We start from the raw sequence: 12,498 nt of genomic DNA on the forward strand, positions 1-12,498 counted from the left end.
GCCTGAGCAGTGCGGCCACACGGGGGGCCACCTACCATCATGTCCTCCTGCACCAGGAGAAACGTGCCCCCAGCCTGAGCAGTGTGGGCACTCGGGGGGCCACCTACCATCATGGCCTGCTGCACCAGGAGAAACATGCCCCCGGCCTGAGCAGTGCGGGCACTTGGGGGGGCAACCTACCATCATGGCCTGCTGCACCAGGAGAAACGTGCCCCCGGCCTGAGCAGTGCGGGCACTCGGGGGGGGGGCGACCTACCATCATGGCCTGCTGCACCAGGAGAAACGTGCCCCCGGCCTGAGCAGTGCGGGCACTCGGGGGGGCGACCTACCATCATGGCCTGCTGCACCAGGGTGTTGCTGTGCTCACACATGTTCTTCAGGATCTTGTTTGCTGCGTTGTGACGCGCGGTGGTCGTAGACTTAGAGGCGACGGTCAGGGGGTAAATGAGAGCCTGTGGGGGTGAAGCAAGAGACTATGTAAAAACAAGAGGCGGGAGTCACACTGCGCACACGTGCACCCCTCCAGCGGAACAAAGTATCACAGGAAGGAACCATTATAGCCTGCCCCTGTAATGAGCGGCCCTGGGGACAGTTACCGGCCGCACATGGACCCCGAATACCGAGCAATCAGGAGAGCAATCGTGATGGAAGACGAGCTGAAACGGCACTGCCCACCACAGATCAGCACGGCACCATGGTACGCAGGAGCTGCCGAACAGCAATGTGCAAGAGTGCGGTATATGCAGAGAGCGGATATTACTCAGGATCAGTAATGTAATGTATATACACAGTGACTGCACCAGCAGAATAGTGAGTGCAGCTCTGGAGTATAATACAGGATATAACTCAGGATCAGTAAGGTAATGTATGTACACAGTGATTGCACCAGCAGAATAGTGAGTGCAGCTCTGGAGTATAATACAGGATGTAACTCAGGATCAGTAATGTAATGTATGTACACAGTGACTGCACCAGCAGAATAGTGAGTGCAGCTCTGGGGTATAATACAGGATGTAACTCAGGATCAGTAATGTAATGTATGTACACAGTGACTGCACCAGCAGAATAGTGAGTGCAGCTCTGGGGTATAATACAGGATGTAACTCAGGATCAGTAATGTAATGTATGTACACAGTGACTGCACCAGCAGAATAGTGAGTGAAGCTCTGGAGTATAATACAGGATGTAACTCAGGATCAGTAAGGTAATGTATGTACACAGTGACTACACCAGCAGAATAGTGAGTGCAGCTCTGGGGTATAATACAGGATGTAACTCAGGATCAGTAATGTAATGTATGTACACAGTGACTGCACCAGCAGAATAGTGAGTGCAGCTCTGGAGTATAATACAGGATGTAACTCAGGATCAGTAAGGTAATGTATGTACACAGTGATTGCACCAGCAGAATAGTGAGTGCAGCTCTGGAGTATAATACAGGATGTAACTCAGGATCAGTAATGTAATGTATGTACACAGTGACTGCACCAGCAGAATAGTGAGTGCAGCTCTGGGGTATAATACAGGATGTAACTCAGGATCAGTAATGTAATGTATGTACACAGTGACTGCACCAGCAGAATAGTGAGTGCAGCTCTGGGGTATAATACAGGATGTAACTCAGGATCAGTAATGTAATGTATGTACACAGTGACTGCACCAACAGAATAGTGAGTGCAGCTCTGGAGTATAATACAGGATGTAACTCAGGATCAGTAATGTAATGTATGTACACAGTGACTACACCAGCAGAATAGTGAGTGCAGCTCTGGGGTATAATACAGGATGTAACTCAGGATCAGTAATGTAATGTATGTACACAGTGACTGCACCAGCAGAATAGTGAGTGCAGCTCTGGAGTATAATACAGGATGTAACTCAGGATCAGTAAGGTAATGTATGTACACAGTGACTGCACCAGCAGAATATTGAGTGCAGCTCTGGAGCATAATACAGGATGTAACTCAGGATCAGTAATGTAATGTATGTACACAGTGACTGCACCAGCAGAATAGTGAGTGCAGCTCTGGGGTATAATACAGGATGTAACTCAGGATCAGTAATGTAATGTATGTACACAGTGACTGCACCAGCAGAATAGTGAGTGCAGCTCTGGAGTATAATACAGGATGTAACTCAGGACACAGTGACGGCACTTCTTGTATGTGTGTAGACTATAAACTTGCCCATGGGGTATATGTGCGGTTTTCTATAACCTGCCGTCTTATTCTGCTCACGGTCTGTGTGATTAGTCCAGAGCAGGATGTAGACGGTCCAGGAATATCATCAGACCCTCCACAATCTCCATATTCGCAGTCATGCTCGCCTGGCCCGTGCTTCTTCTATGGGCAGCGATCTCATCACCACATTTCCTATCTGTCTGTTCCTGAACATCACAGCGATTCTTATAACTACAAACATCTTATTCCCGGCCCGGGCGCAGCTGCTGCAGGAAAAGATCCAATTTCATGGTAAATTCCGAGGCCGATTTGTTGTCACCCGTCCCGGGCAAAGTAAACTCCTGTCTGACTCCCTCGATAACCGATCTACCCTGGAGCAGAGTCAATGCCACCCAGAAATCATGCTCCTGTTATAGGGATGTACAGCTTTAAGGTTCGGTTCACACCTGTGCGAGATTAGCCAGAGTTTGCTGTCAATGAACAGAAACCATGAAAAACCAAAACCTTCTCTGACCTCGTCCTGCTCCTATCAGGAAACCCTAGATAGTTATGGACGTTATGGAGAGGGGCCCATTTTTTAGGGGCCCTTTTGTGAATCAGAGCAGGGGTCTCGTGCTCTGCCACAGTGGGGCCATGCAGGGATTTTACAGGGAAAATGAGCCAGTGAAGGGCAAGGAGCAAAATCACCTGATCCCGGCCGCAGCAGCTCTCTGTTATTATTCCTGACAGCAAGCAGAGATCTTGTAAATAGTAATTGTGAAGGATTACCCCTTCCTCCCACGTCACCAATCCGTGACGTCACTACACAGGTCCAGCTCTCCGGCGCCCCCTTTGTCTCTCAGGTCAGTAAAGGGACTGCACCTAGAGCAAATGGCCGCCGGGGAGACTGCCCTGTTACCCACCCTGGGTATTCTAAGATTCGCAATCAGAGTAAAAGGATCAGCCCAAAATTAATTTATGATTTAATTGCCTTAAGGGCGCACTAGATAATTACAAGAAATATACAATCACAATATATCAAGAGTTACAGTCAGAGTACAATATAACAACAATAATACAAGGCTTAAAGGTATAAAGCTGGAGGTCAATTTACCAGGTCGAAGGTCGCTTGTGGAAGCCGGGGGGCATAGCATTCCGCAGGTCCAAAAACTTAGTTGCCGGGCAGCCCCCAGAAAGCATGTGCTTGCTCCCCTCTGGCTGGCATACCCTGTTCCTTAAGATGTCATCATCATCATCTTCTTCTGTGGAGTGAGACCCTCCCAGTGACCTCAGCTTCTTCTTGTACCTGGCTGAGCCCCCCTGCCTGCAGCTGGGTGGGCTTAGCAATCTCCACCCCCTCTGTCTCCCTGCAAGATTTATTCCAATATCTAATAAATGGGATAACTTCTCTCAGGATGATCGGATCAGCACACGGGCAGTACCAGCGCCTGTGGTTTGTTCTGCCGGTCGTACTGGGATCAAACCTGGACCCATTCGGTCCCTGTGGGAGGCTGATCCCTATATCTCGGGTTTCAGACCTTCCACCGTCACGGGAGTCACACTGTTGGATGTACAATTTCTTTAGGGTAATGAGAATATTTTGTATGAGCCTGTACCTCGGACGATGCGTCCATAATTCACAATTCCATGTTGGAGACGGTTTGGCTGGGCTGCCATAATAGATGTGTATCCAGTGGCCACTTGGCATGCGTGTTTTAATTAAGCCCCCAAGCATTTCCAAGCCCCCTGGTGGCGTGGTTTCCTCATGGGGCTTTGAACTACCGTCTACAGTTTACACGGAGCTCAGCCCGTTAGCATACTAATAGGAACTCTATTCATTAGCAAAGGTGGGGGCCAGGAGCACTCCTGTGTCCAGGAGACAAAATGGAGTCACGCCAATCTGATAGCATGCCTGTTCCAAGATGGCGGCTGTTCCCTCATCACAGTAATGAAGTGATGAGAATCCCCTGTATTACCTGTGGGTGATAGCGTCCGATATCGGTCAGCAGCTGGTGGATGAGACGTCCGACCAGAGGCCGCGGGGTGTCGATCCGTGCGATCAGCTGGGGGATCACCTGCGAGCATCAAACACAATATTCATTCATTATGGGGATTTGTTTTGTGAATATGGTGAATCCTCAACTTAGTTACAGACAACAGGAAAATAAGGGTAACACATGGAAGTAGGGGAGTCAGGGGCAGCGGTGGGAAGGGACACTCCCACAAGACCCGCCGCGCACAAGGGACACTCCCGCAAGACCCGCCGCGCACAAGGGACACTCCCGCAAGACCCGCCGCGCACAAGGGACACTCCCGCAAGACCCGCCGCGCACAAGGGACACTCCCGCAAGACCCGCCGCGCACAAGGGACACACCCGCAAGAGCCGCCGCGCACAAGGGACACACCCGCAAGAGCCGCCGCGCACAAGGGACACTCCCGCAAGAGCCGCCGCGCACAAGGGACACTCCCGCAAGAGCCGCCGCGCACAAGGGACACTCCCGCAAGACCCGCCGCGCACAAGGGACACTCCCGCAAGAGCCGCCGCGCACAAGGGACACTCCCGCAAGAGCCGCCGCGCACAAGGGACACTCCCGCAAGAGCCGCCGCGCACAAGGGACACTCCCGCAAGAGCCGCCGCGCACAAGGGACACTCCCGCAAGACCCGCCGCGCACAAGGGACACTCCCGCAAGACCCGCCGCGCACAAGGGACACTCCCGCAAGAGCCGCCGCGCACAAGGGACACTCCCGCAAGAGCCGCCGCGCACAAGGGACACTCCCGCAAGAGCCGCCGCGCACAAGGGACACTCCCGCAAGAGCCGCCGCGCACAAGGGACACTCCCGCAAGAGCCGCCGCGCACAAGGGACACTCCCGCAAGAGCCGCCGCGCACAAGGGACACTCCCGCAAGAGCCGCCGCGCACAAGGGACACTCCCGCAAGACCCGCCGCGCACAAGGGACACTCCCGCAAGACCCGCCGCGCACAAGGGACACTCCCGCAAGACCCGCCGCGCACAAGGGACACTCCCGCAAGACCCGCCGCGCACAAGGGACACTCCCGCAAGACCCGCCGCGCACAAGGGACACTCCCACAAGACCCGCCGCCACAAGGGACACTCCCACAAGAGCCGCCGCGCACAAGGGACACTCCCACAAGAGCCGCCGCGTACAAGGGACACTCCCACAAGACCCGCCGCGTACAAGGGACACTCCCACAAGACCCGCCGCGTACAAGGGACACTCCCACAAGACCCGCCGCGCACAAGGGACACTCCCACAAGACCCGCCGCGCACAAGGGACACTCCCACAAGACCCGCCGCGTACAAAGGACACTCCCACAAGACCCGCCGCGTACAAGGGACACTCCCACAAGACCCGCGTGTACAAGGGACACTCCCACAAGACCCGCGTGTACAAGGGACACTCCCACAAGGCCCGCGTGTACAAGGGACACTCCCACAAGGCCCGCATGTACAAGGGACACTCCCACAAGACCAGACATGTGCAAGGGACACTCCCACAAGACCAGACATGTGCAAGGGACACTCCCACAAGACCAGACATGTGCAAGGGACACTCTACAAGACCAGACATGTGCAAGGGACACTCCCACAAGACCAGACATGTGCAAGGGACACTCTACAAGACCCACCACGTGAGCTGAGGACACCCCCACTAGACCCGCTATATACCAGGAACACCTCACATGACCCATCATATAAATCCACCCACATACTGGAATATCCCACACCACCACCATATACTCGATGATACTGCAAAGATTCTCTAACCTAGTAGTTTTGCCAATGTGGCCCCTGTCAGAGACAGCAACTTTAGGAACTGATCAGTCACATGCAGTGGAGATTGTGTGTATATATATATATATATATATATATATATATATATATATATATATATATATATATATATACACACACACACACATGGGTGTGTATACATGAGTAAGTATATATCCATGTATCCATGCCAGCCTGTGGCCTTATTTCCGTCCATTAACACCTTCCCAGTGGCTCCCTGTAATGTACACAATGTCTGTGCGGTCACGTGGCCAGGAATCATTACAGGGAAATGTATCACAGAGGAATGACGTAGGAGAAGGGTTTTACGTTTCTTTATGAAAACCACATTGGGGACTGCCCGTCATTACATGGGAATGCGGTAATCCGTAAAATGTTTCATTATCTAAAGAAGAGAATTCAGGAAAGGAATGAAAGTCATTGCCGAAGAAATGCTGACCCTGGGAAAACAGACCGCCGTACCCTGCAGAAATGCTGACCCCGGGAACACAGACCACCATACCCTGCCCTTACCTGCAGCAATGCTGACCCCGGGAACACAGACCACCGTACCCTGCCCTTACCTACATCAATGCTGACCCCGGGAACACAGACCACCATACCCTGCCCTTACCTGCAGCAATGCTGACCCCGGGAACACAGACCACCGACCCTGCCCTTACCTGCAGCAATGCTGACCCCGGGAACACAGACCACCGTACCCTGCCCTTACCTGCAGCAATGCTGACCCCGGGAACACAGACCACCGACCCTGCCCTTACCTGCAGCAATGCTGACCCCGGGAACACAGACCACCATACCCTGCAGCAATGCTGACCCCGGGAACACAGACCACCATACCCTGCAGCAATGCTGACCCCGGGAACACAGACCACCATACCCTGCCCTTACCTACAGCAATGCTGACCCCGGGAACACAGACCGCCATACCCTGCAGAACTGCTGACCCCGGGAACACAGACCACCATACCCTGCCCTTACCTACAGCAATGCTGACCCCGGGAACACAGACCGCAATACCCTGCAGCAATGCTGACCCCGGGAACACAGACCACCGTACCCTGCCCTTACCTACAGCAATGCTGACCCCGGGAACACAGACCACCGTACCCTGCCCTTACCTACAGCAATGCTGACCCCGGGAACACAGACCCCCATACCCTGCCCTTACCTACATCAATGCTGACCCCGGGAACACAGACCACCATACCCTGCAGCAATGCTGACCCCGGGAACACAGACCACCGTACCCTGCCCTTACCTACAGCAATGCTGACCCCGGGAACACAGACCGCCATACCCTGCAGCAATGCTGACCCCGGGAACACAGACCACCGTACCCTGCCCTTACCTACAGCAATGCTGACCCCGGGAACACAGACCACCGTACCCTGCCCTTACCTACAGCAATGCTGACCCCGGGAACACAGACCCCCATACCCTGCCCTTACCTACATCAATGCTGACCCCGGGAACACAGACCACCATACCCTGCAGCAATGCTGACCCCGGGAACACAGACCACCGTACCCTGCCCTTACCTACAGCAATGCTGACCCCGGGAACACAGACCACCGTACCCTGCCCTTACCTACATCAATGCTGACCCCGGGAACATAGACCACCATACCCTGCCCTTACCTACATCAATGCTGACCCCGGGAACACAGACCACCGTACCCTGCAGCAATGCTGACCCCGGGAACACAGACCACCGTACCCTGCCCTTACCTGCAGCAATGCTGACCCCGGGAACACAGACCACTGACCCTGCCCTTACCTGCAGCAATGCTGACCCCGGGAACACAGACCACCATACCCTGCCCTTACCTGCAGCAATGCTGACCCAAGGAAAACAGACCGCCGTACCCTGCCCTTACCTACAGCAATGCTGACCCCAGGAACACAGACCACTGACCCTGCCCTTACCTGCAGCAATGCTGACCCTGGGAACACAGACCACCATACCCTGCATCAATGCTGACCCCGGGAACACAGACCACCGTACCCTGCCCTTACCTACAGCAATGCTGACCCTGGGAACACAGACCACCGTACCCTGCCCTTACCTGCAGCAATGCTGACCCTGGGAACACAGACCACCATACCCTGCAGCAATGCTGACTCCGGATATACAGACCACCATACCATGCCCTTACCTGCAGCCACGTGTCTATCTGAATGGTCTTAATTCCCTCCACGAGAGATTCGTTCACATCGGCCCAGTGTCCATAATCAAACCAGAGAGTCAGGACCCTGTGGGTGCAACATAATTGTGTGAGTCGTCATGTCTCGTGTACATCGTCACAATCCTGTCACCGCATGAGACCCCGATATAGTCATCAAACCCTCCCAGGTGGCCTGACATAAAGGTGAAGGGGCAGGACATGAAGACCTCGATCCATTCATTAAGGCTGAGGAAAGGATATAAGGGGGTGCAGCTGGCTTAAGTTCTAAGGGTTAAAGGTAAGTTTTTCCTGCAGGGTGGCGCTAGAGCTGCCTAACTCCATTCCTTTAAATCGGGGCACACTATAACTCCCAGCACAACCAGGTGGCCGGGGCGAGCCCTCAGCTTCTTCTGACAGTCCTATAGAGATGTACACCACTGTATTCTGGCAATTCAGAGCCCCGTTCTCAGGATTAGTGGGGGTCGGAGTGGTCAGACGCCCACCGGTCTGGAAATCAATTATACTTTGGATTTTACGATTTTCTCCAAGCATCCCGACTTTTTGGATGCGGAATTCCTCGCTTTCTTCAGATTCCATGGCAGGAGTCGGACTTCGCTATTATATAAAGTCTCGCTCTCTTGGCCTTCAGCCGCTCTCATATCCTCCGTCTAATCCGGGATATACTCGCCTCTTTATCATTCGCTCTCTGATCTCACAGGGAAAACAAGACGTTGCCCAAGAGGAAATTGTGCGGGGAAAAGGCGGCCGTGCTGGAGCCAGCGCTTATCCAGAGTCTTACCTTAGGGTGTCCTGCAGGTTGTTTCCATGAGACAGGGAGATGGAGCGGAAGAAGCCCTGCACGGCCTGAACGGTGTACGGCAAGATGATGTGAGCAATGTCCTGGGGGCAGAGCAGAGGAAGACGTCTGTGTCATGTAATCATCAATCCCCCCCCAGAAACCCTGGAATCATGGACGTCGTCTTATTTTGAACCAGCCCTTTATTTCTTCGTCTCTTCTTTTATATGTTTCTATACAAACCACAATCACGGCCAAGGACCTGAGCCGACCTCTTCTTGGGTCCATGGTTCGGGTCATAAGATCTGCGGAGGATCCCAGACTTTTATCCTACTTATTTAATAGTCCCGAGTGGCCCCTCTAACTTCCTCGGGCGATAGGGGGCGCTATAGCAATGCCCTCCTATTACACAAAGCGGCAGATTTGTTTTTCCTGCTCTCACTACCTACATGTAGGAGGGTTTCTTGCAGGACCCTTTATCAGGTAGTGCTGCTGGCACTCGCCCCCCTCGGTTACACAAGCCACAATATAGCCATCGTGTATCTTGTACCTCTGCCGGCTTCTTTGGCACAGGAGATGGCACAGGGCTGCTCTCCCCGCTGTCTCCTTCACTCTCACTGACCTCGATGTTGTTACTGCCAGTGCTCAGGTGGCGGACCTTCGTTTCATTGTTTGGACTGTAATGATGCCTGAAATATAGCACGGCTTCAAAATTCATGACGGCCCAAGCGTGCCAGGCCTGAGGAGAGAGAAGCGGACGTTGGTATCGGTGTATATGTAGGCAACGTTAACGGTGGCACCGGGGGGGGGGGGGGGGGGGGGCGCTCTCACCTTATACCACTTGAGATCGTGTTCGGTGGCGGCACCTACATACTGCATTACCAGGGGGATCGTGTTCTCGTTGATGCCCTGCAGGTTCACCTGCCATTCCCCGAGCTTAAGGAAACACCTGCAAAGCGTGGAAAATGCTCAGCAAAAAACGGAAACGTGGGGGGCCGCATCCCCAATCACCAAGTTATATATACGAAAGCCCCTAGAACTCCGGTGTTGTGGGAGAGTAAACACGTTCCGTATCGCTAAAGTCAAGTGGAAAAGTTTTTTTAAGCAAAAGGTGGCTACTTTGAAGAACCTAGAATATAAGACAATTTCAGTTGTTTCACACTTTTTTGTTAAGTATATAATTCCACATGTGTTAATTCATAGTTTTGATGCCTTCAGTGTGAATGTACAGTTTTCATGGTCATGAAAATACAGAAAAATCTTTAAATGAGAAAGTGTGTCCAAATATATATATATTTTACATACACACATAGCAATGGGACAATGCACTTGTCGGCCGGAGTCACCGCTGCTCTATAGTCACCTGGCCATGAGTTTCTGCATCTCCTGCGACTGCAACGGGTCGTCGGTAACGCGCTGCGCCTGGATCTGCATGTTGTTCACGAACCTCAGCAAGTCCTGGTACACCTCATTCTGTTTGTCACGGGGGTCCTGTTGGCGGACAACAAAGGGAGAGAAGTTGAAATGGATGAAGAGAAAGAAGCAGCGAGTTCTGATGTGGAATCGGGTTCCTGCGGGAATCGTTCAGACCTCCTCTTGTATCTCGGTCCTCAACCTTCAGCATCTCTGCTTGCTGTCGGACAGGAACCTTTCTTTCTGCGTCCGGCATTTATTTCTCACCGCTGAGGCTTTGCTACATTACATCCAGTCTGGACAATCAGCTTTGGACAGAGTATCAGGGCTGCCAGGACCGTGCAGCTTATGGGCGATTGTATGGACTGGACACAACTGTAGCAAACTCTCAGCAGTGAGAAGCATAAGGCCGGTTTTACACTTTTAACAGCCCGATAATGAACTGCCAGACGGGGGATCTCCTGATCCAAACTCCGCTGAATAAGCATATTGAGTTCAGGTCAGGAGAACAACGGCCGGCCCGGACATTGCGGTCAGTACTCGGAGTGGGCGATCGGCCTCCGATCTGTAGGGATTTTCAACTTCAGGTTGTAAAAGATAAATTGCTCCTTTCACTGAAAACAAGCAGAGCAGTTACATTATACCCCTTTAACATGGGCAGAGTTGAGGAAAGTTGGGGTCTGGCAGGAGACATGTTGTCAAAGTTGGGGAGGACATTTAAAAGCCGGTAACAATCAATAAGATCCACTGAGGTGGAAAGAGCCCTGGGGCAAATACTGGGGGCTGCAAGCTGTTTCTGGGGAGACACGGGTGAATAACGAAGAGAATTTCGTTGCCTGCACTCAGGACCTCACAAAGACCCGGGGATCTACTCGACAAAACCCCAAGCCGTGAAAGTGAACGGACACCTCTCCCTTCTTTTCTCATTGCACACGATGTCCCGGCCACGTGATGGCACGACTCCCAGACAGCTAAAGAAAACACAGGCTCCTTTTTTTCTGGAAGTTTTGAGTCACTTTCAGCTTGTGTGATCTGAGCACAGCGTCGAGTCCACGTTACACAACACGGTCAAGTACCTTTCGCGATTTTTTCCACACGTATTTCATGTACGAGTAGGTGACTTGTGGGTGTGAGGTCGGTAGGGGCTGCGTGCGATCCTCAGCGGGGTCCACCCCGAGTAACATCACCAATGTCTTCTGGGCGAGGGCCTAGAGGATAAAGAGACATAAGACTGTTATAGGCAGCGAGGCGTCCTCCCGCCACCGCGAGGCATCCTCCCGCCACGGCGAGGCATCCTCCCGCCACCGCGAGGCATCCTCCCGCCACCGCGAGGCATCCTCCCTCCATCATCATCCTATACTCTATTGTACTTAATGGGCAGTCAAATATTGCAGCCACATTTCTCTGTCGGGAACAAGACAACGCAGAATGGTTTCCCATTAGTAAAATGCTGGTAAAAAAAAATCTTATTAAGCCACAAGAAATTCTAATTTGACTGTCATGAATGTCTCGTAACTCTCAAACTACGTGAAAGAACTGTATATTTTTCCTCGGCAGCCGTCCTGACAGGTCACAGACGCTCTTGAGAGAAACGCTTGGTTGACGCCTGATTTTGCAGACTGGTGACGGTTCCCTGCCGTGCTGATTGACAGATGTAAAACAGACAAATAAATGGAGGGTGAAGGCTCGGGGACGTGCGCTCACCAGACGGCCACTCTTGCTGCAGAGACTCGCATACTTTAGCCAAGTTCTCATGTCTTCATGAGGACTGACCACGAGGGACTGAACCATCAAGATCTTCTGCCAGTCCTCAACGACACGCTGACAGCCCTGAGAGAAGAAAACACAAATTACAGTCACAGCAGAACACGAGCAGGAGAAAAGACATCAAGGTCACAGGAGAAGACACACAGGACCAGGCCTGACGGAGGAGAAGACACACACAGGACCAGGTCTGACGGAGGAGAAGACACACACTCAGAACCAGGCCAGCTGGGGAACACAAGCACACACAAACACAGGACAAGTCCTAATGAAGGAGAAGACACACATACACACAGGACGAGGCCTGACGAAGCAGAAGACACACACGCGGGACCAGGCCGGATGGAGGAGAAAAAACACACAGGACCGGGCCGGATGGA

At 52.6% G+C, this 12,498-nt stretch overlaps 1 protein-coding gene across 25 annotated transcripts in view; it reads right to left on the reverse strand.

Annotated features, from left to right (window-relative positions):
- MTOR (mechanistic target of rapamycin kinase) overlaps window positions 1-12,498 on the reverse strand; it is a 95,961-nt gene that overhangs the window by 21,488 nt on the left and 61,975 nt on the right. For 16 of the 25 annotated variants that reach the window (XM_069742248.1, XM_069742263.1, XM_069742255.1 and 13 more), the window contains 9 exons: window positions 12,059-12,184; window positions 11,431-11,562; window positions 10,305-10,432; window positions 9,773-9,890; window positions 9,492-9,680; window positions 8,945-9,045; window positions 8,137-8,233; window positions 4,136-4,234; window positions 330-452 (listed from right to left, as the gene is read on the reverse strand). In XM_069742248.1, the coding sequence (XP_069598349.1) occupies window positions 330-452; window positions 4,136-4,234; window positions 8,137-8,233; window positions 8,945-9,045; window positions 9,492-9,680; window positions 9,773-9,890; window positions 10,305-10,432; window positions 11,431-11,562; window positions 12,059-12,184 (1,113 nt within the window). The remainder of the gene's footprint in view (window positions 1-329; window positions 453-4,135; window positions 4,235-8,136; window positions 8,234-8,944; window positions 9,046-9,491; window positions 9,681-9,772; window positions 9,891-10,304; window positions 10,433-11,430; window positions 11,563-12,058; window positions 12,185-12,498) is intronic. The other 9 variants (XM_069742265.1, XM_069742259.1, XM_069742266.1 and 6 more) reach the window with 1 other exon arrangement.

Source organism: Ranitomeya imitator, chromosome 10 (assembly GCF_032444005.1).
Source record: "Ranitomeya imitator isolate aRanImi1 chromosome 10, aRanImi1.pri, whole genome shotgun sequence".
In the NCBI taxonomy this organism is placed as follows: Eukaryota; Metazoa; Chordata; class Amphibia; order Anura; family Dendrobatidae; genus Ranitomeya; species Ranitomeya imitator.